Genomic DNA, 13,835 nt, shown 5'->3' on the forward strand with positions numbered 1-13,835 from the left:
GGCGGATGAGCTTGTCATGCCATTTTTTTGTCTTTTCCTTGTACAATTTAGCATTTTCATATGCTGTAAGCCTGAACTCTTCCAACTCATCAAGCTGCAATAGACGATTTTTACCTGCATCTGGGAAGTTTAGATTCAACAATTTTATAGCCCAATATGCTTTATGTTCTAATTCCACAGGTAAATGACAAGCTTTTCCAAAAACTAGTCTATAAGGAGATGTGCCTATGGGAGTTTTAAAAGCAGTTCTGTATGCCCATAAAGCGTCATCTAATTTTAGAGACCAGTCTTTTCGAGAATAGCCAACAGTTTTCTCTAAAATTCTTTTTAATTCTCTGTTGGATACTTCTACTTGTCCGCTTGTTTGAGCATGATATGGAGTTCCTGTTTTATGAGTAACTCCATATCTTGACAACAAACTAGAAAATTGTCTATTTATAAAATGAGTTCCTTGATCACTTATGATAACTCGTGGAGTTCCAAATCTAGAAAAAATATTTTTCTTGAGAAAAGTACAAACAATATGAGCATCATTTTATCTAGTAGCAATTGCTTCTACCCATTTTGAAACATAGTCAACAGCAACTAAAATATATTCACAGCCGTTTGAAGGAGGAAAAGGACCCATAAAATCAATGCCCCAAACATCAAATATTTCACAAACAAGGATAGAGTTAAGAGGCATCTCATCCCTTTTTGAAATGTTACCGCTTCTCTGGCATTTGTCGCAAGTGGCAACATAATCTCTTGCATCTTTGAATAAAGTAGGCCAATAAAATCCAACTTCAAGTACTTTAGCTGCTGTCTTTCTTACCTCCGTAGTGTCCTCCTACAGCTCCATCATGGCAGTGACTTAAAATGTTGTTCATTTCTGTTTCAGGTACACATCTCCTGATTATGTCATCTGCACAAAATTTAAACAAATAAGGATCTTCCCAATAATAATGATTTGCCTCTTTTTTAAGCTTTTTTCTTTGATCGTAAGAAAAATCTTTTGGAATCCACCCTCCCGCTAAATAATTGACAATATCAGCAAACCAAGGAGGTTTATTTACAACTGTCGTGACTGAAAAGATATGCTCATCAGGAAATTCCTCTTGGATATCTAGTATTTCTGTAGGAGGATTCTCTAGACGTGACAAATGATCAGCTACCTGATTTTCTGAACCTTTTCTATCTTTTATTTCGAGATCAAATTCTTGCAAAAGGAGTATCCATCTTAGCAATCTTGGTCTAGCATCTTTCTTTGCTAATAGATACTTTAAGGTTGCATGATCATTAAACACTGTAACCTTTGTTTCTATCAAATAAGAACGAAATTTGCAAATGCAAATACTACTGCCAATAACTCCTTCTCGGTTGTTGCATAATTCATTTGAGCTTCATTGAGGGTTCTGCTGGCATAGTATATGGGTCTAAAGATCTTGTTTTTCTTTTGTCCTAATATTCTCCTACTGCTGTATCACTGGCATCACACATTATTTCAAATGGCTGGCTCCAATCAGGAGAAACAACAATTGGAGCATTAGTCAATTGTTCCTTGAGAAACTCAAATGCATTTCTGCAATCATCTGAAAATTCAAACTTCACATCTTTCATCAGTAGGTTAGTTAGAGGTTTTGAAATTTTTGAAAAGTCTTTTATGAACCTTCTATAAAAACCTGCATGCCCTAAGAAACTTCTAATACCTTTAACAGTGGTGGGAGGGGGTAATCCTGCTATAAGATCAATTTTAGCTTTATCAACTTCTATTCCTTTAGCAGTGATTTTATGTCCTAAAACAATTCCCTCGGTCACCATAAAATGACATTTTTCCCAATTAAGAACCAGATTTATCTCTTCACATCTTTTAAGCACCAAAGTTAGATGATAGAGACAATCTTCAAATGTTTTACCAAAGAGTGTGAAATCATCCATGAAAATTTCAAGATATTTTTCAGTCATATCTGAAAAAATTGCCGACATGTAACGCTGAAATGTAGCAGGAGCGTTACATAGTCCAAATGACATTCTTCTGTAAGCATACGTACCTTGGGGGCATGTGAATGTGGTTTTCTCCTGATCTTCGGGAGCAATTGGTATCTGATTATACCCAGAATATCCGTCAAGAAAACAATAAAAACTATGCCCTGCAATTCTTTCAAGCATTTGGTCAATAAAAGGCAAAGGAAAATGATCTTTCCTTGTGGCATCATTAAGTCGTCTGTAATCAATATAGACTCTCCATCGTGTGACTGTTCTTGTAGGTATGAGTTCATTATTTTCATTTTTTATTACGGTCATACCTCCTTTCTTTGGTACTACCTGTACAGGACATACCCAAGGGCTATCAGATATTGGATAAATGATACCTGCCGCTAGAAGTTTCACTACTTCTTTCTTGACAACTTCTTGCATTGCTGGATTAAGTCTCCTTTGGGTTGGACTATTGGCTTGTAATTATCCTCCATAAGGATCCTATGTGTGCAAATAGCTGGACTGATTTCTTTGATGTCAGCTATAGTCCACCCTAAAGCTCTTTTATGTTCCTTAAAACTCTAATTAGTTTTATTTCCTGTTCTGCAGTTAAAGAAGATGAAATAATTACCGGAAATAATTCAGGTTCAAGAAAGATATATTTCAAATGAGAAGGAAGATTTTTGAGTTCAATTTTCGGTTGAACTTCTTCTGGTGAGATTTTCTCATTTTCTGAATCTTTTTCTAGTGTTTCAGCTTCTTTTTTTATTGTGGATTTTCATCACTTGTGGTACCTGACCTGACCAAGCATCTTTCTAATGAATCAGTAATTAATTGATTATCCTTGAATTCATCTACAAGTTCATCTAGTAAGTCAATTTGAAAACAAGATGATGATGACTCATTCCCAGGAAATTTCATCATTTTCTGCATATCAAAAATTACTCTCTCCTCATCAACTCGCAATATTAATTGTCCTTGATGAACATCAATGATCGCTCTCCCTGTTGCGAGAAATGGTCTACCTAAAATTAATGGTACCTCGGTATTTTCTTCCATTTCAAGTACTATAAAATCTACTGGGAATACAAATTTATCTACTCTAACGAGGACGTTTTCAATTATTCCTTTGGGCTTTTTAGTACTTTGATCAGCTAATTGAAGAGACACACCAGTATCTTTCATTTCACCAAGTTCTAATTTCCTGAAAATTGAGAAAGGCATTAGATTTATTGAAGCACCCGAATCACATAATGCCTTTTCAAAGTGAGCACCTCCCACAGTACAAGGAATTGTAAAACTCCCTGGATCGCCAAGTTTCTGTGGAAGCTTATTTTGAAGTATAGCACTACATTTCTCTGTAAGCTTAATAACTGAAACTTCTTCCAATTTTCTTTTACTTGACAAAATTTCTTTGAAAAATTTAGCATATGAAGGCATTAATGTACAGTTGCTTTAAAATATCCAGAAACTTTGAAAACTGTTTGTCAAGATTTTCTCTTTTCTTCTTTTGGGGAAAAGGGAGGGGTACAGAGTGCGGATTTGTCATCAATTCATTTTCTTGTACCTTTTTTCCTTTATCTTTTTGTTCTTTTAGAAGTTCAGAGTCTCTTTTATTCTCACCTTCATTTACCTATTCCGCTTCTTGTGGTTTTCCTTGTCTATCTGCATATGGATCATCAAGAGTTTTACCTGATCGCAGAGAGATGGCTTTGAGGTGTTCCTTTGAATTTTTTTCGGTGTTGCTTGGTAGATCACCTTTTATTTGTTCAGACATGAGGGTTGCTAATTGGCTCATCTGAATTTCTAAATTCTTGATGGCTGAATGTTGACTTTCAACCTTCTCGTCAGTAGCCTTAATGAATTTATACATCAGGTCTTCAAGGCTTTGTTGATGAGCTATTTGAGGCTGCTGCTGATATTGTTGAAAATTTTGTTGCCCTCTATTTTGATTTTGAAAACCAGGCGGTCCCTGTACCTGCTGCTTTTGATTAAAAAATCTTTGAGGATTTTCAGCACCATTAGGATTACTCCATTAAAATCCTAGATGTTTTTGTGCCATGGGACTACCAAATGAGTAATTATTTCTATAAACAATCATATTTACCTGTTCTTCATTTTGCATTGAAGCTTGACATTTATGATTCGGATGATTACCTTGACAAACATCACAATTCTCAAGTTGGGATGATGAATGAGCACCTACCTGAAAAGCCTCAACTTTTTGTGTTAAGGTCGCAATTTGTTGTGTCAGTGAATTCAAAGCTTCAACTTGATTTACTCCTGCCGTTTTTTTGATAATCATTCTGTCTGAGGGCCGTTGAACAGCATTTTCTGAAATTTCATTAAGCAATTGCATTGCTTGTGTAGTAGTTTTTTCCATTATTGATCCTCCTGATGCTGCATCAATTACATTTCTAGCAGAGGGTTTAAGACCATGATAGAAAATATATAAAATATCAGGGTCTTGGATACCATGATGTGGGCATTTTCTTAACATTGCTGCTAATCTTTCCCATGCCTGGTATACAGATTCAGAATCTGTCTGCATAAAATTATTGATTTCTTGCTTCATTTTAAATGTTTTTGCAGGTGAAAAATATTTATTAAGAAATTTTTGGGTCATTTGGTCCCATGTTGTAATGGAACCTCTTGGTAGACTTCGCAACCATATTTTTACTTCACCTTTTAAAGAAAAAGAAAAAAGCCGCAACCTGATGGCATCTGTTGTGACTCCATTATACCTGCAAGTTTCAACTAATTCAAGAAAATCAATTAGATGGGTGTGAGGATCTTCACTCGCATCACCAGTAAACTGACATGACTGTTGAATGGTTTGAATCAAGCCTGTGCGAATTTCAAAGTTGTTTGCTGCAATTGGTGGTCTCCTCACACTTGATTCTCCTTCAAAATGATCTGGCCTTGCATAATCACGGAGTATTCTATCACGTCGTGGTGCCACCTCATCAAACTGCTCTACTACTTGATGTGGTGGGAGTTGGTTATTGAGTTCTTCGTTCTCCATTTCCTCTGATATGAAAATTTGAGATCGTGAGGTTTGTTCTTTTCGCAACAACCGCAAGGATTTTTCAATTTCAGGATCGTATTTGACTAGTTCTCTAGAAGAGGAACGGGTCAAACTTTCTGAAATTTCTACAGAAAAGTTAAAATAATTAGATAATAAAAAAAATCTCAAATTAGTAGTAAAACAATTAATCTGTAGTAGACTTTAGCCAATCCCCGGCAACGGCGCCAAAAATTTGACGGGTGTCTGGCGTGTGTATAAATTAAACTCGTACTCTGTCAAATTATAGTATAGAAAGATGTCGAACCCACAGAGATTGGTTTATCTATTCTACAGACGTTTCTTGTTTTAATTACTATTTGAGAAAATCGGAAAGATTTGAGTTGCAAATTAACTAACTAAAAATGCATGAATAGAGCAATAGAAAATATTTTATTTTTCACAAATGTAATAAAAAGGTGTTGGGATCCTGACTTCACTTAATATTTTTATTATATAATAGATACATTTATCCTTCAACTTCTATTTCTCATAAATGTATAAATGCCTCTTACGATTACATTTATATATTATTACTATAGTTGAACAATTAAATGCACTCCTCTCGGTTATACAAATTAATCGTTAAAATGGTAATATTAAAGAACCAGAAATATATACTTGAACTAAAGCATGCTCTTTTTTAGTAAGTCTCTTTCGGTTACCCTAAATTATAACTGATTCCTACAATATTCGCCTCTTTCGATTACAAATAAGTGTAGAATCATTTTTAACATATATGAGCTAGATGTCACTAAATATAGGTTAACATCTATCAATACCAAAATTAAGTATTACTTCTTCTGCCTCTTTCGATTACAGAATCAGTAAGAAGTTAATATATAGTACGAAATAGATAGGTGTTAACAAATTAAATAACTCCCAACTATAAAGCAGATAAAATTTAAATAAAAAGCTTCAGCTCAAGCATGTGAAATTGAAGAATAATATCTACTATTATATAAAAATATTAAGATCCGTCATTTTCCCAACACAAGAAAAGTTACTCCATACTGGAGCTAGTATTGCTAATGAAAATATTCTTGTCCATTAGATAAGAAAATAGTAAGAAATATTCAGAAAGAATAATTTCCCCTATTTAATTAAAAGCAGGATATAGAGTAATTTTCAAAGCTAAAATTTATTAGGAACTAGAAACAAAAGCCACTGTAATGACTGGGCAGAAATTTAAAGAACTGAACAAGTGACTGAAAAGGAAAAGCTCTGAAATGGATTCAGTTATCTGCTGAGCTCTCCTTCTCTCGATGCCCCTCTCCGAATTTTTGAGACATCCATTTTATAACCACTCCATAACTAGTTATGCTTTGGTTATGAGTTTTGTTATGGGTTGATTGTGGATCTTGGTTATGGATCAGTTATGGGTCTGTTATGAAAAGTCCCTTCGTATATTGTCTTCTTTGTGCCTTGTTTATTTACTCCATCATAGCTTACTTTTCTACTTTGGTGCGCTATTTCTTAAAATGTTCCTTGATTCTGCATCACTTGCTTTGCAATCTTTCCTACATAATTTACTAAAAGTTAGGGAAGAATATGATAATTTCTTTATTTTTACAGAGAAAATTATATATTAAAAATCAAGTAAAATATACTTATCATTGACTTATTAGTTAGAGGGCTCGGATGTGAATTCCGATGGTTTGGTTAGCTTCGAGAGGTGATTTGTGGCTTAGGAGTGTGATCGGATGTGGTTTTGGAGGTCCGGTGTAGAATTAGGCTTGAATTGGCGAAGTTAATACTTTGGCGATTTCCGGTTGATAGGTGAGATTTTGATCCGAGGGTCGGAATGGAATTCCGGGAGTTGCTGTAGCTTTGTTAGGTGATTTGGGATGTGTGCATAAAATTTTAGGTCATTCGGAGGTGATTTGGTTGGGTTTTTGATCAAATGCGTGTTTCGGAAGTTTTAGAAGAACTTAGGCTTGAATTCGATGTAATTTGTTGGTTTTGGTATTGTTTGAGGTGTTTTGATGATTGGAACAAATTTGGATAATGTTTTAGGATGTGTTATTGCCTTTGGTTGAGGTCCCGGGGCCTCGGGGTGATTTCGGATGGCTAACGGGGAGTTTTGGACTTGGGCAAATCTCAGATTCCTGCTGTTGTTGGTATTTCCGCACTTGCGGAAAGGGGACCGCAGATGCGGTCTCGCAGGTGCGAAGGGGAGGCCGCAGGTGCGAGTTTTGGTCGGGGGAGCTGTTTTCGCAGAAGCGGACGAGGAGCCGCATCTGCGAAGCCGTAGATGCGGAAATTCGGTCGTAGATGCGGGTTAGGGGAATAAGCTGGAACCGCAGATGCGGATAGGGAGCCACACCTGCGGAACCGCAGATGCGGCCAGACGGACTTAAGGAAGTTCCGCAGATGCGGAGAATAAACCGCAGAAGCGGATTTTAGACCACAGATGCGATTTTGTCTGGGCAGAAGGTATTTAAGTCCTTCTTCGCGAATTTTGAAGGGTTTATCATTTCTAACTTCGGACTTGGAGAATTGTGGGCGATTTTGAAGAGGGATTTCAAGGAGCTTCGATAAGGTAAGGATTTTTGGACCCAAAACACGATTCTATGGTGTTATTTCCTGAATTAGGACTGAAAATTTAAGGAATTAATGGACAAAAATGGTGGTTTAGGGCTTGAGCTTAAGAGAGCAAAAATTGAGGATTTGAAGGGTCAATTGAACTCTGATTCTTGTGTATTTGATATGTATAAACTCGTGGGGAGATAAGGAGTCTAATGATGTGAAAATTTCTGAGTTTTGAGAAGTGGGCCCGGGGCTCGGGTTTTGCTAATTTCGAGATTCTTGATATTTTTCGATTGTTTTCGATTGGGTATTGTTTCCTTAGCATATTGTGATGTATTCGTTGTGGTTTTGATCAGATTCGACGCGCGAGGAGGTCGATTTGAGAGGCAAGGGCATAGCTAGCTAGATTTTTGGCCGTCTTGAGGTGAGTAATGAATGTAAATAATGTCCTGAGGGTTTGAAACCCCGGATTTGCACATCGTAGTGCTATATTGAGGTGAGACAAGCATTTGATGATGAGCACGGGGTCGTTTACTTTTGGGGATTGTGACTTGGTCCGTCCCGAGTGATGTTCTTACCGCTTATTTATTTGAAGCCTATTTGTTGTCATCATTATTTGTATTGATTTTCATATTTGGGCTTCGTGCCTACTATTTGAACCCTTCGGGGAGTTTTTATCACTATATCCTCACTGTATGGATTTTATTATTGGAACTCAGTCGTACCGTTTTCTACTATTTTTCAACTCAGCCATCTTTACTCGGATTTTGAGACTAAAAGATATACTAAATGATGTTTTGGGCTGAGAACTACTATTTTATTATTGCCCGAGGGGCTTATATGATTTCTGGACTGAGTATGGATCGGGTTGCACGCCGCAGCGATATTATATTGATATTGATATCAGGCCGAGGGCCTAGCTGGTGCCATGAGATGGCTTGATATTGCGCTTGGGCCTAAGGGGGCNCTAGTATTGCTAACGAAAATATTCTTGTCCATTAGATAAGAAAATAGTAAGAAATATTCAGAAAGAATAATTCCCCCTATTTAATTAAAAGCAGGATATAGAGTAACTTTCAAAGCTAAAATTTATTAGGAACTAGAAACAAAAGCCATTGTAATGACTGGGCAGAAATTTAAAGAACTGAACAACTGACTGAAATGAAAAGAAAAAGATCTGAAATGGATTCAGTTCTCTGCTGAGCTCTCCTTCTCTCGATGCCCTTTCCGAATTTCTGAGACGTCCATTTTATAAGCACTCCATAGCTAGTTATGCTTTGGTTATGAGTTTTGTTATGGGTTGATTATGGATCTTGGTTATAGATCGGTTATGGGTCTATTATGAAAGTCCCTTCGTAGATTGTCTTCTTTGCCTTGTTTATTTACTCCATCACAGCTTACTTTTCTCCTTTGATGCGCTATTTCTTAAAATCTTCCTTGATTCTGCATCACTTGCTTTGCAATCTTTCCTACATAATTTACTAAAAGTTAGGGAAGAATATGATAATTTCTTTATTTTTACAGAGAAAATTATATATTAAAAATCAAGTAAAATACACTTATCAACAGTCCGAGCGCACTATTCATATTCTTGAGGATATGCTCCGTGCGTGTGTGATTGAGTTTGGAGGTTCTTGGGATCAGTTCTTGCCATTGGCGAAGTTGCCTACAACAACAGCTATCAATCCAGCATTCAGGTGGCACCATACGAGGCTTTATATGGTAGGCGATGTAGATCTTCGGTGGGTTGGTTCGAGCCGGGTGAGGCTAGATTATTAGGCACAGACTTGGTTCAGGATGCTTTGGAGAGAGTCAAGGTGATTCAGGACAGACTCCGTACAGCCCAGTCCAGACAGAAGAGTTACGCGGACCGGAAGGTTCGTGATGTTTCCTACATGGTTGGAGAGCGGGTTCTTCTTCGGGTTTCGCCTATGAAAGGTGTTATGAGATTTGGGAAGAAGGGGAAGTTGAGTCCGAGGTTTATTGGCCCTTTTGAGATATTGAGGCGTGTTGGGGAGGTTGCTTACGAGCTTGCCTTACCTCCCAGCTTGGCAGGAGTTCATCCGGTATTTCATGTTTTGATGCTCCGGAGGTATCACGGTGATCCGTCGCACGTGTTGGATTTCAGCTCAGTCTAGTTGGAAAAGGATCTATCTTATGTTGAGGAGCTAGTGGCAATATTGGACAGGCAGGTTAGGAAGTTGACGTCAAAGAACATTGCATCGGTGAAGGTTCAGTGGCGAGGTCAGCCGGTCGAGGAGGCGACCTGGGAGACCGAGCTGGATATGAGCAGCTAGTACCCTCATCTTTTCACTACTTCAGGTATGTCTTTGTGCTCGTTCGAGGACGAACGAATGTTTAAGTGTGGGAGGATGTAACGACCCGGCCAGTCGTTTTTAGAATTTACGCCCCGATCCCCTATTTACTGCTTTCCCCGTGTTCATTTTTGCTATTTTGAATTTGCCGGGATGGTCGGTTTTGAAGTTCGGAGAGTTTTAGGACACTTAGTCCCTAAATGAGAGCTTAAGTGTTGGAAAGTTGACCGTAGTCGGAACAGTATGAAGACAGCTTCGGAATGGGAATCTGATGGTTCCATTAGCTCCGTTGGGTGATTTCGGGTTTAGGGGCGTGGTCGGATTGTGTTTTGGAGGTCCTTAGCTAATTTAGGCTTGAAATGCCGAAAGTTAGATTTTTGAAGTTTCCGGTTCGGTAGTGAGATTTTGATCCGAGGGTCGGAATGGAATTCCGAAAGTTGGAATAGCTTCGTAGTGTTGAATGTGACGTGTGTGCAAAATTTCAGGTCATTCGGACTAGATTTAATAGACTTTTTTATCAAAAGCGTATTCTGGGAAATTTGGAGTTCTTAGGCTTGAATCCATGGTTAATTTGAGGTTTCGATGATGTTTTAGGTGTTTTAAGGATTGGTACAAGTTTGGACAGTGGTATTAGACTTGTTGGTGCCTTTGGTTGAGGTCCCGGGGGCCTCGGGATGATTTCGGATGGTTGACGGAGGAAATTTTGGGGTTAAAGTTGCAGCTTCAGCTGCTGGTTCTGTCATAACTGCACCTGCGATTTGAGTTCCGCAGGTGCGGCGCCGCAAATGCGGCTGAGTTACCGCAGAAGCGGGAAAAGGGGAAAGTCACCGGGAATCGCAGAAGCGGTAGATTTTCCGCAGGTGCGGTACCGCATTTGCGGCTCCCGCATTTGAGTGTTAAGTCGCAGATGCGACCTTTGTTCCGCAAATGCGGGACCGCAGAAGTGGTCCCAAGGCCGCAGATGCGGAAACTGCTGGACAGTTGATTTAAAAGGGGTTCCGCGACCTTGGGGTTATTTCCACCATTTTTATCTCGGCTTTGGAGCTTTTTGGGCGATTTGAAAGAGGGGTTTCAAGGCAACTTCATTGAGGTAAGGAATTTGGACTTAAAACTCGTTCCTATGTCATTATTTCACGGATTAGAGCTAGAAATTATGGAAATTAAGGGTGAAAATTTGGGAAACTAGGGCTTAGTATTGGAGACCTTTGATTGAGGATTTGATGGACCATTTGAGGTCCGATTTTGGTAATTTTGGTATGAATGAACTCGTGAGAGTGTGAGGATTCTGGAAATATAAATTTCACCCGATTCCGAGACGTAGGCCCGAGGGGCATTTTGGTCATTTTACCTAATTTCGCGTATTAGCTTAGAATTTAATTGTAGAGTTAGTTACTTGAAGTGTTATTTACATTATGAAATTTAATTGAATAGATTTGGGCCATTTGGAGTCGAATACTCGTGGCAAGGACGTGGTTTCGGGTTGACAATTTAGCCGGTTCGAGGTAAGTGGCTTGTCTAACCTTGTGTGGGGGAAAACTCCCCCTAGGATTTGGTATTATTGATATTTGAAATGCCTTGTACGTGAGGTGACGAATGCGTACTTGTGCTAGTTGTTGAAAATCCGATTTTCTTTAAGTAATTTCAATTGTGTTTCCTTTTCATGTTTATACTACTTGCAATTTAAGCATGTTGTTAGCATAAGGAAGCATGTCTAATTGACTTAATTGCTTTACTTGTCCAAACTGCCTTATTTGGATTATGTGCAACATGCTAGGCTAGAAGTACCTGTTTTACCTTAGTATGGAATTTGAATTGAGTTGTGTATTTCTCCGTGTTGTTGTTGTGTGTTTACTTTGGGACTACGGGACGGTATCCCGGTAGATCCCCCTGCATATTTACTTTGGGACTACGGGACGGTATCCCGGTAGATCCCCCTGCATATTTACTTTGGGACTACGGATTTGTATTCCGGTAGATCCCCCTGCACTTTTACATTGGAACTACGGGATTGCACCTGGTGGATTTCCCAGTACTGAGTATTTATATTTGGGACTACGGATGTGGTATTCCGGTAGATCCCCGCGCATTTATTAGTTGGACTACGGGACTGCACCCGGGAGATCCACTGGATATTTACATTTGGGAACTACAGGACGTTATCCTGGGAGATTCCCCGACTGTTACTTCTGCATTGAGCTGTATTGGTTTTTCCGTGATTCTTGTTTTCTGTTTCAGTTGTCGTTACTCTCTATGTCCTGTGATACTTTCACTGCTGCACTTATTTATACTGTTCTTATTTACGCTGTTGAATTCTTATATTCTATTTAACCTTAGTAGGGCCCTGACCTTCCTCGTCACCACCCAACCGAGGTTAGGCTTGGCACTTACTAAGTACCGCTATGGTGTACTCATGCCTTTCCTGCGCATGTTTTTCATGTGCAGATCCAGGTACTTCGACTTAGTCCTACCACCCCTGAGGCGAGGCGACTGCTATAGCGACTTCGAGGTATATCTGCCGCGTCCGCAGACCGAGGAGTCTCTTTCTATTCTTGCTGTTTAGTATTAGCCCTTCTGTATTTCAGTTCTTGTTAGACATTCTGGAGTTAGAGCTATGTAGTACTTCTTAGCTTGTGATTCATGGGTTTCCGGGTCTTGGATTCATGTATTAGTTTTTGAGAGATTAATGTTGTGTATGCTAGGCGGCACTCTTAGACGTTGTTTATTTATTCTACCTCTGTTTAAACTTGTTTTTCTTCCGCAAATTTGGTTTATTTTCCGCATTTTAGGCTTACCTAGTCGTAGAGACTAGGTGCCGTCACGATGGTTCACGGAGGGCGAACCGGGATCGTGACATTCTTTTTCATATTCCCACTGTTTTAAAGTCAAATTATGAAGATACTGCAAAGATTGTTTGTAGCATTCCTGATTACATGGTTCATCAATCCATACCTCAAAATTGCAAAAAGGTTCGTCGGGAAGCCTATAAAACTTGTTCACACACATCCAATAGCGGCGTCCAACTTCACCATCATCCCAACAGTCTTTCATCATGCATTTTTTGCCGCACTCGCACCTTGCTACATAAAGGCGTTCAGACATTTGTTAAAGCGTAAAAATAAAACCTTACTTTTATGGAAAGTTTTGCTATTGGTTATTGTTAAGCACAGAAAATAACTAGAATGCGCCAGTTATTTATAGGCAAGGCAACACACATAACGTACTATTTAACCGCGCTATATATATTCACATAATGTAGTATTTAACCGCGCTATGCTTTGCGTGTTAAAGATTCTGTTGGATACAAAACAGCTTTTTCTCAAGCGGGCAGCTTTTCAGTTCGACAAGACAATACACACACACACACACATATATATATATATATATATATATATATATATATATATATATAACATAGTATTTAACCGCGCTATGCTTTGCGTGTTAAAGATTCTATCAGATACAAAACAGCTTTTTCTCAGGCGGACAGCTTTTCAGTTCGACAAGACAACACATATAACTTAGTATTTAACCCCGCTATATATATTCACATAACGTAGTATTTAACCGCGCTATATGTATTCACATATTTATAAAAAATCTACCTTTAACTCAATTGTTTTGAACTATATTTATCAAATATATTCACATATTTTTCCGTTTTTTAATCCAATACTATTTTTGATTACATGAACGGGAGGGAGAAATGCATTAATTTACTCAACTGGAAAATGTTAAATATTAATAAGATTTAGCAACAATGGAAACATAATTTTATTGATACATCTTGCAACATAAATAAAACAACTACTTATTACAACATAAACTCATTGATAGTTGGGCAAATTAGAAGAACACCCACCACGAGCTTGAATACCACCGCCACCCAAACCAGTCGAAGGATATTTTCGACGGTCGTGTCCTGTTTGCGAGCATATACCACATTTGCGCGCATAAACGGTATCGCTAACATC

At 38.4% G+C, this 13,835-nt stretch overlaps 1 protein-coding gene across 1 annotated transcript; it reads right to left on the reverse strand.

The window, feature by feature from the left end:
- On the reverse strand, positions 3,590-4,981 carry LOC109227661. The gene is made up of 3 exons (XM_019392862.1): positions 4,637-4,981; positions 4,064-4,501; positions 3,590-3,934 (listed from the first exon to the last, which is right to left on the reverse strand). Exons 1-3 carry the CDS (start codon positions 4,979-4,981, stop codon positions 3,590-3,592), a joined length of 1,128 nt encoding a protein of 375 aa, XP_019248407.1.

Source organism: Nicotiana attenuata, chromosome 6 (assembly GCF_001879085.1).
Source record: "Nicotiana attenuata strain UT chromosome 6, NIATTr2, whole genome shotgun sequence".
NCBI lineage: Eukaryota > Viridiplantae > Streptophyta > Magnoliopsida > Solanales > Solanaceae > Nicotiana > Nicotiana attenuata.